We start from the raw sequence: 17,091 nt of genomic DNA on the forward strand, positions 1-17,091 counted from the left end.
GATATGGACTGGTAAAATGTGTGGCATAGTAGTTAAACATAGACGAACGTGAGAGAATGGGGAAGGACTGTCAGCCATACCGATTATGTGCAATGAGCAGTGTAGGTTCGGAGTATGATGTTGACAGGCTGTGGCAAGGACAGATTGCCAACCCTGGTCCAAGTGTACATCAGCCTTTCAAAGATGGGGGCTGTGCAAAGGCTGTCTGTCTTTAGGCTGATATCTATGAAGTGGATAGGGCAAGAAAATTCAAGAGGGCCTTGTGGCAAAACACCCAATCCAACTTAGACAGAAACAAAACAACATAAGGTTCAGCTCAGACACTCAGTGAAGTTCTCACACAATTAGCCTCATTGACAGATGACCATCATCTGTTGCCTCATTCCAGTTGGCCTGAGGCGTCCTTGCCAGATGCTAATAAAGAGTAACATTGCCTCCTCATACAATTCACTGAAATCCTAACTGATTGATAGATCAGAACCCACTAGTTTTGGAAATCTTGAGGAAGTTGACTGATTTAGTTTAAGTTAACCCTGAATTTATATGTGCTGATTATCAAGGTTAGGATCTTACAGGCTAAATGGGAGGAAGGAAGAAAATCATTCATTTTTGGAAATGGAATTGTTTGAGTTTAACTGATGACTTTATTCACTGTTTATATATTGTCACAAGAAAAGCAATGCAGCATCTGCTGCACCCATTTCAGCATCACTGCTAATTAAATCTCCAAATCGCCCTCTTTCTCAGTGAACACTACAAGTAATCCCCATTTCCAATAAAGCATTGAATTCAACAATGATAGCCTCAGAACAGAAATTATTGGTGAAATTCTGAAACAACAGCTAGAAGGTCTCTTCCTGCACTGCTACTGTGGGCATATTTCAACAAGTGTGAGTGGATGGAATTGTGAGTAAATCAGGAGTTAAATGGGCAAAAATTCTGAGTGCTACCTCCAACTCATCAACTTCTAGATTTTACAAGGAGAGAATAGGGTGGGGGGACATTCAGCCTGTTGTTAGTGAGCAGGATGGTGACTTGAATATATCAATGAAGTTGGAAGCCACAGTTTAACGTGTTGTGCCAGTTTAAATCTACCCATGGTAAGCCTGGCAGCTACAGGAAGGCAAGGTCAGTGTTGAGGAGGAGGGGGGAGGGGACCGCCAGTGAGCTAAGAGAAGCAGGAAGGCTCTTAACTCACTCAAATTGTGCCCCCTTCATCAGAGCTCTCACCACTACAACCATGGCCATCGGCAGGATGGAGCTGTCAGGGGATTAAAGATCAGATTCACTTCAGGATTAGATCCAGGACTCACCATTCACCAACTTCACTCTCCCACCTTTCCACCATGTCTGGGAAGTGTACATCTCCTCCCACTGCTTCAGCCATTGAATCTAGCTTGCTCTGTAGCCTCATCTGCTATGGTCCTGCCAAATTGTCAATGAGGCTGGACTCTGCGCTGCTAAGTGTGCTCTTTGAAATGCTATGCGAAAGGTAGCCCCCATTTTTCAGAGGTACAGGAGGTGAAAAGGTTGTGCAGCTTGTATTCACATGTATCTATGCATTCTGCAAAATCAAAAACAATAGCTGGAAAAATTGGACTCTGTCTGAAAACAGGCATGGGATTTGCAATGCATAATTAACAAGCTCTCATCACTGCCACTACGAGCATTGCACAGATCTCAGGCTGCTGGCTGATATGTATGACATATGTGTATGTCCAGGAGCAAACATATTAATGTGACTGTGTACCTCAGCACAGGCAATTCGGATGAAGCCCCATTTAAAGTTCGGCCTGCATTTTTTAAAGTAGCGGTACGTTCTGACTGGAGCACATGTTGCAACTGCTTGTAAAGTATTGTGAGAACAAGGGAAGCACTGAATTATGGCACACTGGAAGACAGAACACACTACCAATGCTCTGTGAACTGATATAGGTATCTTGTTGGAGGTGGTGGACAGGAAGAGAGACAGGTCCATCTGTTTATAGGGAGCCAAAGAAATTGCCAAAGAGAATGGCAGCAACTTGCTATTGTGTATGATGCCAGGAACCGAGCTCTGAAGACCTGAATTATGTAGAAAAAAGCTTAAAACCTGACATGTTTGGTCAAGTGAATTCATCTTCAAATGTCACATTCCATCACTTGCACATCAATCCTCATTGAGTGCTTTATGCATTACTTCCCATAACTCTCTTACCAAAATCTCTACTGAGTACAATTCATACACAATATTTAAATCTTCACCTCATGTTCACACCCTCAGTACTGTAAAGTCTTATTTCTAACTCTTCAGGTACACTGCTCCCTCCTTAATCAGGGTCAGAGGTCAAGCGTCACCAGGTGAGATGGTTCAACAAGTTTATTTGAAATCATAAGTTTTCGGAGTAACTGACTTCATTTGATGAAGGAGCAGTGCTCTGAAAGCTTGTGATTTTGACTAAACCTGTTGGACCATGACCTGGTGTTGTGTGATTTCTGACCTTGTACACCCCCCCACCCTGTCCAACACTGGCACCTCCACATCAAGGCCTCCATAATCATTGCAGCCACATCATGCCATTGACACAGGTTTTTCCTTCTTACGAGATGGCACATAACTGGAGGCAGCAGGAGCTAGCGGGAGTGAGATGGACATAACTGCCAACTTAACCTTCATAGAAGAGAGTCATTGCAGTGACCATTGCTAAAGTTTTAGCCAACAGCAGGGCTAGTATCATGAGATTAATTTTTTCTTTCACATCCTACTGTCCCATAATCTCATAATCTATTCACATTTACAACCTGAAAATGATATAAACCTGCACCTCTTGTATCATATTCATATATTGTCACTCTGATGTCCTTATCATTTCAGATACCAATCTGACCAGGCTGTGGCATTAGCACAAAACCTGAAAAAGCAGGTGACAATATGACTAACTCTCCCATTCAAACTATTTCATCAGAACCTGACATCAAGCATACTTTAAAGGATACTTTCCAAGCAGGATCTGCATGTAATGCAACCTGCAAATGGTGAAATACAGGGCATGAATGGCTTCCAGCCAAAACATGTGGAGGAAGGTGGCACAGGTGACAACTTATCAGAGGTTAACTACATACTGGTTCTGCAAAGGACTTGAGTGAGGATTTGTTGGAATGATCTAGAGTAAAAGATGTATAGCTTTGCATGTTGAAATAATTGATGCATTGACAGGATTGCCAGAAACTACAGAAAGATTCAGCAGCAACTTAACACAATATGTTGTATGGAGTTAGGAGCCCAGTTCTCCTCGTGTGGAAGTTGTGACTAATACAAAAATATTCGAGGGTCCTCCGGGTACTCCACTTTGGTTTCCTCCCACAATCCAAAGATGTGCAGGTCAGGTGAATTGGCTGTGCTAAATTGCCCATAAAATTATGTGGATTAGTCAGGCGTAAATATAGGGTAGGGGAATGGATGTGGGTGGGTTCCTCTTCGGAGGGTCGGTGTGGACTTGTTGCACCAAATGGACTGTTTCCACACTTTAGGAAATCTAATCTAATCTAAAGTAGGATAAGTAGCCTAAGAATTAGAGTCCGAATTTTAAGAGTGGAGATACAAACGGTCTATTTCTCTGTCTCATTGTTAACAGTTATATGTCATGGCATGTCTATTTGAACACACTATGATTCTGGGGTGGTTTGCATTGAATGTATTGTTTGAAGTTAGAATGAGTACAAGAATTGCAAGCATGCCCTATATTATGAAAATGTGAAATGCGACCTACTGGATTGTGACGTGAGATAGCACATGAAACCTGATTCTGCATTGTTTTAACTGTGGGTGCCTGAACTTGAATGGTTCAACAATGTATTTTCTTTCCTAACTCTTGTCACATCTGGAAGCTAATGATAATCTAGGTCTCTTATTTAAAAAAAAGAGCAAGAAAAATAACCTAATAAAGATCATCAAAATGGTGAAAGATATCCTAAATGTTTCCCCTTTTGGCTAAAGCAGAACTAAAGGTCATTCCTGAAGAAGGGCTAATGCCCGAAACGTCGATTCTCCTGATCCCTAGATGCTGCCTGACCTGCTGCGCTTTTCCAGCAACACATTTCCATCTCTAAAGGTCACCAGTATCAAACAGTCCCCAAGAAATCCAGTAAAAAAATTCAAAAGAATTAACTTCTTTGACCAAACAGAGGTGAGAATGTTGAACTTGCTCCCACAGAGATGCTGATGCACTCAAGGAGAAACAAAATAACTTTTTGAGGGAGAGATGGTTACAACGGCAGATTTGGATAGTGATACAGCATGGAAACAGACTCTTCAATCCAATTTAGCTGCACTGATCAGACCTAGTCTGGCCTAATCCCATTTGTCACCATTTGGCCCATATCCCTCCAAACCCTTCCTATTCATATATGTATCCAAATGCCTTTTAAATGTTGTAATTGTACCCACCTCCAACACATCCTTTGCCAGCTCATTATATACGTGCATCACCATGAAAAGGTTACCCCTCAGGTCCCTTTTGAATCTTTCCCCATCACCTTAAATCTATGTCCTCTAGTTTTGGACTCCATAAGACCATAAGACAAAGGAGCAGAAATTAGGCCATTCAACCCATCAAGTCTGCTTCACCATTCAATAATGGCTGATAGGTTTCTCAACCCCATTCTCCCACTTTCTCCCCATAACCTGTGATCTCTTTGACAATCAAGAACTTATTTATCTCGGTCTCAAATATACTCAATGACCTGGCCTCCACAGCCTTCTGTGGCAGTGAATTCCATCTAGTTACCACTGAGCTTCTTTATGTCCATTCTAAAAGAAAGAAGCTTCCTACCAGAGGAAAAAGGCCTTGGTTTTTAATCCATGTTTTTATAAAGCTCTATAAGGTCACCGTCGCTAGAGGGAAACAAGCTCCAGTCTATTCAGCCTCTCCCTATAGCTCAAATTCTCCAGTCCTGGTAACATCCTTGAAAGTCTTTTCTGCACCCTCACAAGTTTAATGACACCCTTCTGATAGAAGGGCAACCAGAATGGTATGCAGTATTCCAAAAATAGCCTCACCAATGTCCTGTATAGACACAGCATGACATCCTAACCCCTATACTATGATGAAAACATGGGAGGAGATTCAATTGAAGCATAAACAGAAGCATGGATAGGTTGGACCGAATGGCATGTCCTGCGACATATATCCAATGTGATAGAACATTACAGTGCAGTACAGGCCCTTCGGCCCTCAATCCTGTGTGAAAGCTTTCATTCTGAGATGCTTCAAATTCTGTTGATCAAATTATTAATCAATATGTGATATTGGGGAACATATAGAGCTGGACCATAATTTCATGGAATGGTTGCACATGTTTTAGTGGCTGAATGGCCTACTCCTGTTATTTACCTCTAATACCTGAGAAAGATCACAAGGACAAAACAGATGAAAAGATTCTAACCCTAGGCAAAAGAAATGAAGTCCTTCCCCCAAAAAGTGTTTTTTTAATGCTGAAGCAAGTGAATGAAACTGCTTTTTCTTCCAGCCTAAACTAGATCCAGCTGCCTTTGAAGACTTGCACCTATTTAAAAATAAAACTAACTACACATGTCTTTGTCTCTACTGTTTATCTCCTTCTATTGACAACCTGACTGTAAAACAGATACCGGACAAAGCATATTAAGTACCTGGGGGCTAGGAAGCTGCCAAGACGATAGATGGGTGTCTTCAAGCATGGCTGAGATGAGCTAATGAGCTGCATATTATTTATACTCCAGGGAAAATGATCATTTTAACTACTTTTTATCTGAGTGTCTTACTTTAAATAAATCTTTTGCAAATATATTTTGCTTCAAAACAGAATCCTCAAATGCAACTCTTCCCAACTCCTTTGTTATATCAAAATAATCCTTTATTGGAACACAATCCAATAAACTGCTGTGTTCTCTTTCAAGAGGAATCAGCATTTTGCTTACAATGTTCAGGCAACAGTACCACCGCATTCAACTACTTCGGGAGAGTTTGAGTGAAAATTGGGGAGTAGCAGAAAGATTTTTGGATTTACAGTGAGGATTGTAATTTTGTGTTGACCATCCCACACTGTTTAAAAAAAAGACACAAGGTGAAATGATGAACTTGCATAAGTTGGTACTTACAGTCAGGACTGCAATTATGTTGTCAGTATCCTTTCATCTGCACAGAATGCTGGACATACAGCCAATCCTATTTGTTAGCTATACACTGGCTTCATTTTTGCTAATGGTAAAGAGATCAATCTGAGTGATGGAGTGTGTGGAATCTAAAGTAGTTAGCAGGTGTCCTTCTTTCAGTATTGGCATTGTTATCAAGCATCTATAAATGTTTGTTGTCAAGGTGATGCATACTGGCCCTTTAGTGATGTTGCCAAGGATTGCACTTGAAAACAAAATGGTAGCCAATATGTGCTCTTTTTATTTTAGTGCAAAACAATTATTGAATACAGAGTTAATGGAACTATGCTGCACCTGATCAAGCATGGTTCTTACATACATAAAAGCAAAGATGGGGAAAACATTTCATTCTCATGTTGAGAATCATCACTCAACAGGTCTATGGAGCAGCATATAAATGGGTCTCCCGTTTAATGGTTTGACGATGCTGCTCCTTTACCAAGGTTAAGTTGTCCTTGTTTTTTTTTGTCAGAGATATTGCAAAAGACGCAGACTCAGAAAAGTCTACGTTGAAGGGTTTTAGGGTCAGTTTGATTATAGCTAACAGATACTGTCTCAGGTAACAGGCTTTCAAGGTTTGAAACATAACACTTGTACAATGAAAGGGGAGTGGCCAGTTCTCTCAGGTCAGCTTTTCTCTAGTTTGGTTTGGTTTTTAGCAATAGTATTGAAAAAGCTGTTGGATCCAAAGAAGCAGGTCCAGCCTGATCCTCCTCTCTCTCCTCTTTTCTCGTGTAAGACCCCGTGTTTGTTTTTACTTTTGTGCTAAGGGATGTTTATAGGGATTGTTGCAAGTATTTGGAATGGCGTCATTAAGTTGGTATAGTCTGATGGGTTTTTAGAGAGGTCAAGTTATTCTGTATCCTGTTCTCTTTTGTTCGTGTTTCATTCAGTGATCTTATAAATAAATTCTGTTTTGTTTCGAACTAAGTGGTTTGACCAGCTGCATCCCTCACGGAATATCCACATACACCTGCTTAAAACAACGAGCAAAGTTAGGGTTCGGGCTACTTCCTCGAAATGTTTTGAGAGGGTCTGGCCTGGTCCATGAAAATTGAGATTCAGAGGGTCATGAATCTTTGAAATTCTTTTCAACAGAGAGTGGTAGATGTGGGGACATTGAATATTGAATACCAAGCCAGAGGGAGAAAGATCCTTGTTGAACAAAGGAGTCAATGATTATCATGATGGTCTGGAATGTGGAATTGAAGCCACAATCAGATCAGTCATGATTTTAATTTAAAAGAGAAGCAGACAAGAGGGTCCAAATTGCCAAAACCTGCTCCTAATTCTTACGTGTGTATGTAGGTAAAAGTAATATGCCACCTTACAACCTTAAAAGTAAATTCTATTTACAATACACTTATACCCCTTTCTTTCAAGTTTGTATTTCATTGAATGCCATCCTCATATGGTCATTGAATTATACAGCATGGCAACAAACCCTTTGGTCTAACTTGTCCATGCTGATCAGATATTCTAGACTGATCTAATCCCATATGCCAGCATTTGGCCCACATCCTTGTAAACTCTTCCTACTCATGAACCCATCCAGAAGCCTTTTAAATGTCATAGTTTTTCCCGTTCCAGCACTTCCTTTGACAGTTCATTCCATACAAGTACCACCTTTTCTATGTGAAAAAGTTATCCCTCAGGTCCCTTTTAAATCTTGCCCATTTCACCTTAAACTTCTGCCTTGTAGTTTTAGACTGAAGTACTCTGAGATAAAAGACCTTAGCTATTTGCCTGATCCATGCTCCTTTTGGTTTTATGAAACCCTATAATGTCTCTTCTCAGCCTCTGACACTCCAGGGAAAAAAGCCACAGCTTATTCACCCTCTCCCCATAGATCAAACCCAGATGGAGGTGGGATCAAACTTTCCAATCCCAGCAACACCCTTGCAAATCTTTTCTGAACTTTCTCAAGTTCAACATCTTTCCTATAGCAGGGAGATCAGAAATATATGCAGTTTTCTAAAGGTGGCCTCACTAATACTCAATGCACTCAGTGAAGGCAAGCATGCCAAACACCTTCTTCACCATCCTGTCTACCTGTGACTCTACTTTCAAGGAACTATGCATCTGCAACTCTAAGTGTCTTTTTTTTTTAGCAACACTTCCCAACATCCTACCATTAAATGTATAAGTCCTGCCTGGATTTATCTTATGAAAATGCAATACCTCACATTAATCTAAATTAAGCTCTATCTGCCACTCTTTGGCCCACTGTCCCAAAATTCCATTGCACTCTGAGGTAAATGTCTTCACTGTCCACTATGCCACCAACTTTGGTGTCATCTGCAAACTTACTAATTAAACCTCCTATATTCATGTCCAAATCATTTGTATAAATGATGAAAAGCAATGGACCCAGCATCAATCCTTGTGGCACATCATTGGCCACAGGCCTCCAGTCCAAAAACAAACAATCCTCTACCACTACCCACATCTCCTATCTTGAAGCCAATTTTGTATGCAATTGGCTAGCTTTCTCTGGATTCCATTTGATCTAACCAGTCTACCATGAGGAACCTTGTCGAGCGCCTTGCTGAAGTCCATATTGACAGTATCTACCGCTCTGACTTCATCAACCTTCTTTGTCACTTCTTCAAAAAACTCAATCAAGTTAGTGAGACATGTTTTCCCACCCTCAAAGCCATGTTGACTATTCCTAATCTGTCCTTGTCTTTCCAAAAACATAGAAATCCTGTCCTTCAGAATCCCATCCAACAAATTATTCATCAATGATGTCAGGTTCACTGGTCTGTAGTTCCCTTTTCCTTACCACCTTTCTTAAATAATGGCACCAAATTAGCCACCCTCCAGTCTTTCAACACTTGACCTGTGGCTATCAATGATACAAATATATCCTGCTGAGGTTCAGTTTCAACCAGCAGAGATCATTATTGGGAACAGAAGAAACCATCACGTTTTTCCCATTTTGAAACCTCTTCACAACAACCTGCAAAAGGAAATTTTGAAACACTTTTGTTTAGCAGACAGTCTCTTCAGAAAAAGGAACCAGGAACCAAGGCAAAAAAAATCTAAAAATTGAACACAAAATACTCAGCATATCAGGGAGTGGCCATGAAAAGAGAGAGAAGCAAGAAGTAATATTTCAGCTTGATGAGCTTCCATTAGAAGGTTTTCCATTGAAATGCTCCAATACTGTAAATACATAAAAGGCTATTTGTTCAGTTAATTTGTACCAAACATACAGTTAAGCATATAACAATAAACTGTGCTGCAGTGTGTGCTCTACTGTATAACTGATGGCTTCTTTCAGTTGCAAAATGTTCCAGTTAATTATAGACTGTGTTCCGCTAGTCCCAATAAATAATTAAGGGCTTGAGTATAATTAATAAATGGCGGTCAATTAACAATTTCTTGTGCTTAATTCTATTAGCTCTTACTGAAGCATTTCTGATGCAACTGAAACATTCAGTCATCATCCCAGAACAGTACATCTTACAATCTAAGATAAATGTAGTAAAGAAAATCAGGTTTATACCCAAGGCTAAGAATACAAGACATGTTCTTCAAAGGCAGATGAATAGAGCTATAATGATTAAAAGTGAGGTGTTCTATGACTTGGTTGCTTCCATACAATGAGATGATACTAATTTTCTGAGCTGCAAAGGAATGGTACGTTCAGAAGACAGGCTCCTCAAATTGAGGAAAAGAAGCTTTATCTCTCCTGAGATCAGCCGACTTGAGGAATAATTTGTTATCAGGTGTAATTACTATTGATTAGTACAAAATGATAAAGATTTGTTGTTTAAGCTTCAGTCTAAACTGTAATGGATGTAATTTTAAGTTAGGAAAGAGGAACTCATTGGGTAAAGGTGTATAGATTGTCTGGACTGACATTCTGCTGAAAGACTAAGAATGAATCTTCTCATTCCACATATCTATTTTCCTGAAAGTGGCAGCAACACCTGAAATGATAAACTTCTGTAATGAAAAAAGTTAACACTTTTTGACTTAGTCCAACTGAAATAATCACTTCTTTTTCTTTGGAATTTTAACATTATTGTCATTTCATCATCATTATTTTTGGTCTTTTACAAACATGCTGGTTTATTAAGTTGTAGTAACCCATGGTAAAAGGTACTAATTATATTAAAAGATTCATAAATACCATATGGTTCTACAAACATTTCCTTTTTCCTGACTTGTTTCAAATAAAGTTAAAAATCACACAACATCAGGTTATAGTCCAACAGGTTTATTTGGAAGCATGAGCTTTCGGAGCACTGCTCCTTCATCAGGTGTGAAGAAGCAGTGCTCCGAAAGCTAGTGTTTCCAAATAAACCTGTTGGACTATAAAATGCTATTGTGTGATTTTTTAACTTTGTCCACCCCAGTCCAAAACCGGCATCTCGAAGTCATGTTCCAAACAAGAGTAAGGTAAAGATGGGAAGCTACAGCATTATAAAAACACTCAGAACCAGCCTCAAATAAGAGACACACAAAAAATAAATTTCTCTCAAACCCTGCCATTCACATTATATAATAAATGGACAAAATAGTGGAGCAGAGAAAATTAGAAGGGATACATTCAATCTTTACAATTTCATAGCTGTCTTATATTGTTCTTTCAGTAAACAGCAATAATTTCAAAAATTTGGTAAGAAGAAAAACACAGTTGCTTGAAATGAAGTAATTTCTTTACAGTCATGGTCAAAAAGCTGGGAATAAAACAGATTTACTATGATACCACCGAGCAAGAACTGTGTCAAGTTTATATTGGCTTTTTCCACTAAAAAGATGCACATATAACTTTTTTCTTAACTTTTCCTTTTTCTTTAAATACTTATTTTAAAAAGTCTTTATTTTAGTATAATTTAAATAAGTTATGCAAACGTAAAATTAGTTTTCCATGGCAAGTGATGACTTTGTCAGCCATTGTAACCTTGTTATGCTGTCCAGAACCTGGTTAGACTTGTTGCAACAAGGTGTAATTTTCAGGTGAGCTTATGTGAAACTAATAGAAAATAGCAAGCTCTCATCTATTCAGTATGCAATCAAGGAAAACTTCAATTGTGCACCATATGGGAAAGCATTGGATCACTGATAGCCACTTTTGGTTTCCTGTATTTAACTGTACATACGTGGGCTCCAATTTCAGTCAATTTCAGAGGATCCAGGACATGACATAGCAACAGTCTGAACAATGGAAAGATCTGTGCCATAATAGTGATTTCTTTAATGCACTTGATACAGTTTGACAAGGGTGGTGTGATGGCTCGGTGGTTAGCACTGTTGCCTCACAGTGCCAAGGACCCGGGTTCAATCCCAGCCTCAGGTGACTGTCTATGCGGAGTTTGCACATTCTCCCTGTGTCTGTGCGGGCTTCCTCTGGGTGCTCCGGTTTCCTCCCACAATCCAAAGATGTTCAGGTTAGGTGAATTGGCCATGCTAAATTGCTTGTAGTGTATAGGGATGTGTAGATTAGGTGCATTAGTTAGTAAGAATATAGGATAGGGGAATGGGTCTGGGTGTATTTCTCTTTAGAGAGTGGGTGTGGACTTGTTGGGCTAAATGGCCTGTTTCCACACTGTAGGGGTCCTATCATTCAAATCAACTCTATGAATCAAACAGTCAATGTAATACAGGATAGACAGGCTGGAAGACATATTTTGCTTTTATTTGTTCAATCATGGGATGTGGGTTTCACTGGCTGGCCAACATTCACTGCCCATCCCGAGCTGCCTTGAGAAGGTAATGGTGAGCTGCTACCTTGAACCACTGCAGTCCACATGGACGGTGAGTAAATAAAAACAAAAAATGGTCTCTAACCAATGTAATACAGGATAATAGTCTTATTAATGGGTGTTAGCAGAAATGCATTATATGCTTCAGTGAGTGGCAAGACACCTAAGTCATTAGTGAATGCTTTTTCCCCCTCTTGTATGTGTTAGCTTAATGAGGAAATTGTTGCCATTTTGTCACTTTCTGTAAGTTACACTGCAGAGTAAAAATCAAGTACAGCCAGGGTTTCTCCTGAGTCAGAGTTCTAACACTAACTATTTATAAGGCTATATCACAGACTTACACCATCTGGATTTTATTCTTCTTGATGTCACTGTACACACAAGCACATAGAGATAACTGACTACATTGACTCCATTACATTGAAACAATCTTCATCACTGAAGATGACTCAAGTACCTTTATACTAGGACATCGCATGTCGTGATGTAATGTAGCTATCTTAAACATACAGGTCTATCTCAGTTTAAATCAGTGCCACAATACAATAGTAAATAATCATTCATTTATCCCTGCAAATTTTGGTAACACTTTCCTGTTTGCTTTCAGTACTGGAATCTAATTGGTGTAGTGGTGACATCAAAACAGTGAAGATGCCTGCCTGAAATAAAGCTATCACTCATTGTCCATGTGGACTGCATTGGTTCAAGGTAGGAGCTCATCATTACCTTTCTCAAGGCAGCTAGGGATGGGCAATAAATGTTAGCCAGACAGTGATATCCACGCCCCATGACTGAATAAGTAAAAACTAAATATGTTGTGGGAAATTTGTATTTGCTTTTCACCATCGGGAAGCTGTTGCTCTTAAACAACACTGTCATGTTTTGCCAAGAAAACAGAGAGAAAGACAGAATGGAATTAACATCTGCTTAGCCAGGCTGTTTCATTGAGTTTAGTGTGAATTTCTACTCTTAAACTTGCAGCATTGACAACCTCTATAAGAATGACTAGAAAGAATTCCACTTTCTTAAGTGAAGAGTTTTGTGTATTTATGGTGGCAATAACATTGGATTAGAAAACAGGGGATAGAGATGAACCTCCTTTTCAACCAGACTACAGTAAAGACAATGATTTTTTGGCATTAAACAAGCATAACCCTGATTTCTGCTCCAATTAAAAGATGTGTTTTAGTGCTGGGTTAACATCTTGAGTTGTATATTCCACTTAGCGAGTTTCACACAAAATACTCAAATTGCTCATTAATGCAGCAGTTTGTTCTGGTGTTTATCCCATTATGGAAGTAGAAGAACAGATCAATCTGAATAGTATTAAATACAGTAAAATGCATTTTGTGAGATTGAGTTGAAGTAGTATTTCCCAGACACTTGTCAGTTAATCTCAACAACTGGAATCCCAAAGAAATCACATCACACAATGACATGTTCACACCAGGTCCATTCAGTTGAATGGACCTGAAAAATTGAATCAAGAAAACTAATTAATGGATATAGAACACAAAAGTTGCAGGAAAATTGCCTTCGCATGTTAAAAAAAGATCAAATTTCATTTCACAGAAGCAGAAAATCATTTTTGAAGTAGAGCATGCAGTAAACATTTCAACACTTAGAAGTGTAATTGTTTTGTTTTCATTTTGTGTATTTGAAGCTTTTCCTATCACCTCTCTTCCCTCCTTGATTTCAAGTTTAAATAGCTATCAGTAGGAATATACTAAACATCCTAATTTGGTCTGAAGTATATAACCCGTTTGTCCAGGTGTGCTGAATATGTTTCATACAAAACCCAACCTATTTCATTCATATGGACACTGCAAAATTCACCATGACAGGCTAATGTCAAAACTGTGTCAGCATAAATCCCGACAATTTGCTTTGCTAGCATAGTCATAAAACTTAAGATATTGGTTTCAATCCACTAAGGAGAGACTGAAACTTAACTGAGAGAAGTGAAGTTAACATTTCAAGCATTGCTTTTCATCAGGATCAAATATGTCTTTGACTGAGTGACTACTTTTTTTTGTTTTCCTGCAATAATTTGACTTTTATCACAGGTTAATAATCAGCTTCCCTTGCTCAAATATCACTACTGGTGACTGTTTTGAAAAGTAGTTCTGAAAACAGTCTTTTGTTACCTTCCTCCAGCCAGTCAGCTTGCACTTCTTAATTCAATCCTTTAAAAGATCTTCAAAGTTAATTAACAAGGACTGAGCAAGTATCCTTTAAAAGATCTTCAAAGTTAATTAACAAGGACTGAGCAAGTATTTATTTTTCATGTTTGCCCATTTCAGGGTCTGAGTAAAACTGGCACTTGTGGTTATAAATATTGTTCATACAGCTTTCTGATAATTTTCATTGTATCCTTTTTTGTTATTATCATGAACATTCAGAACAACATATATCCTTTAGTAAGGAACGTGCAAAGAATAAAACAATAGCATTTTTTTCTCAATATTAAAATAACATTTTCTCATTGATTCATTACGTTGCCTGTATCATGCTGCCCCCAGTTGAGATGGGAGAGGATACGCAGTCTTTAACTGGTGCTTGACCAGATTCAAAACATCATTCAATGTAGCAGTTCATCCTCTCTATCTGTTGAGTTATTTCTGACAACTTTCCAGTCATTACCTTTACTATTCCTTTCACAACCAAGCATCTACAAAAACACTGGGTAGTGCAAGTTGAGCCTGACGTGAGAAATTCAACAATGCAATGCTGCATTCTAGCACCCACAGGCAAGTGCAACAACACATTGTTCCTAACCAGAGATAGTTTCAATAACCAGCAGCAGGGGTGAGAGTGTGAGTATTGGTATTGATAGTGTGTTGTTGGAAAAGCGCAGCAGGTCAGGCAGCATCCAGGGAGCAGGAGAATCGACGTTTCGGGCATAAGCCCTTCTTCAGGAATGGCTAAGGGCTTATGCCCGAAACGTCGATTCTCCTGTTCCTTGGATGCTGCCTGACCTGCTGTGCTTTTCCAGCAACACATTTTCAGCTCTGATCTCCAGCATCTGCAGACCTCACTTTCTCCTGGTATTGATAGTGACAAGTAGTAGTCTAGGCTGATGGCCAAATATAAATCTGCGTTCAAATCCCACCATGACAGCTGGTGGATACTAGTTCAGTTAACAATGTCTAGAATTGAGAGTTAGTTTCAGTATGGTGGCCATGAAACAATAATTGATTATTGGAAAAAACCTATTGGTTCAATGATGCAAAGACAATTTTCCATTCCAACCTTATGTGGCTGATGTGAGAATCTAGGTCCACAATCATGTGGTTGATTCTTAACTGCTCTCTGAAATTCACATAGTTCAAGGCGACGTGGAGATAGGCAAGACACATGAGCTCGTAACGCTCACACTGCATGGAAAAGTAAAAATAAAAGTAAGGCTAGATGATAACTTATCTATCCCCGGGACGGCCCAGTGGCTCAATGGTTAGCACTCACAGCGCCAGGGACCCGTGTTCGATTCCGGCCTCGGGCGACTGTCTGTGTAGAGTTTGCACATTCTCCTGTGTCTGCATGAGTTTCCTCCGGGTGTGCTGGTTTCCTCTCACATTCCAAAAGATGTGCAGGTTAGGTGAATTGGCCATGCTAAACTGCCAAAAGTATTAGGTGTGTTAGTCAAGGGTAAATGCCAGAAAATGAGAGTCTGGATGGGTTACTCTTCGGAGGGTTGGTGTGGACTGAAGGGCATGTTTCCAAGCTGTAGGGAATCTAATCTATAATCCACCTGTCAATGACTTTACACATCACTTTCTGGTGTGATTAAACAGATGAAAAGCTCTTGAACATCAATTGCCTCCATGCCCAAAGCAAACTGACTACCATTGACAAATATGATCTGGGTTAACAAGTGACTGCAATGCCATTCCCTGTTCTTCACCAGGTTTGCAAGCCACTCTCAATCTCTTCAATTTGTATACAGGAAACTCAGATTGTCCAGAAATTTAGACAAAATATATTTCCTATTAGTCAGCCAGATATTCCACTTTCCAAATATATTGCAGATTAGACTTTAGAATATATGAAGTATTTACAATACCTTGCCAACCAGCTCTATAGAAAATCCATCATTGTCAAGGAGCTCAAGTATTATATTTGCTGAGCTAACAACTGTAAGCTTTGGATGAGATCTTTAGCAACAATGACGTTTGCATATCAAGAGAAGTTCAAATGCGCAGAGCAACAGTCATCAGTACACTCCTGTACTGTTGTGAGGCCTGAACTCAGTATTAGTGGCATACAAAAGAGCTGGCAAAAATAAACTCATTCGCAATTGTCCTCTGGGTATATCCTCTGGATTCAATGGGATGTTTGATAAACACTAGTGTCACTCTTGAAGTTTGTTCCACCAGCATTTGGGCAAAACTCCTGCAAAATCTTCTTCAATGTATTTGAGGCTGTGTCCAAATGGCAAAAAACCATGGATCCTTCCAACTGTTTCTGTCATCTCTCAAATTTCTAAATGTCCAGGGAAGAACAAAGTATTAGACTCCAAAATCATCCTGAAGCATTCCTTAAAACTTGGTAAAAATTGGCATTAATAACTGAGAGAAGTTTGCTCCCAGTCATTCAAAATGGAGACAACTTGTCCATCAAATTACATCGTTCGTGGAATCACTGTGTCTTAATAATGAGGCAATACAGAAGCAGAAAAGAAAGAAAATCCTACATTCTTATCTTCTTCCAAGAATTGCCCTGTTCTAATACATGAAGCGCCATAGCAGAAACTCTTGGCTTTGAAAAGATTTCACCCTTTAGTCAGAGGATAAGCAAAGCGAGGGACAATTGTGGCCACTCTCTGGTCTTACTGTTGTATCTTTTATTAATCATTATAGCAATTCAAAACATGCTGTTTGTACACTAAATGCATCGGTTTAGGTCTTTGCACAGCTCCAAACTAGTGTTGAAATTTCAACCCAAGTGAAATGAAAGCTCACGACCACCTACCAACACACCTTGGAAGAGGCGAACTCCACACACGCCGTCTACCTCCAAGGCAAGTTATCCGGAACGCACCTTCCAGTCTATACCCCGGAAAACATGAAAACGTAAGGGAGTCTCCAACTCCAAATCGACGCCCAGTTCTGCTGCTGAATGGTGGGATACCCGGATTATCACAAGGCTCCAAGTCATATTCTAGATAAAAGAACAAAATGGGTCACCATTTATGGAAAGAAG

The 17,091-nt window shown here is 39.4% G+C and overlaps 1 protein-coding gene across 2 annotated transcripts in view; it reads right to left on the reverse strand.

Moving 5' to 3' along the window:
* csmd2 (CUB and Sushi multiple domains 2) overlaps nucleotides 1-17,091 on the reverse strand; it is a 1,704,811-nt gene that overhangs the window by 364,593 nt on the left and 1,323,127 nt on the right. For both annotated transcript variants that reach the window (XM_043717868.1, XM_043717867.1), the window contains one exon: nucleotides 16,861-17,049. In XM_043717868.1, coding sequence (XP_043573803.1) covers nucleotides 16,861-17,049 — 189 coding nt within the window. The remainder of the gene's footprint in view (nucleotides 1-16,860; nucleotides 17,050-17,091) is intronic.

This window comes from Chiloscyllium plagiosum, chromosome 27 (genome assembly GCF_004010195.1).
Source record: "Chiloscyllium plagiosum isolate BGI_BamShark_2017 chromosome 27, ASM401019v2, whole genome shotgun sequence".
NCBI classification, from domain to species: Eukaryota; Metazoa; Chordata; class Chondrichthyes; order Orectolobiformes; family Hemiscylliidae; genus Chiloscyllium; species Chiloscyllium plagiosum.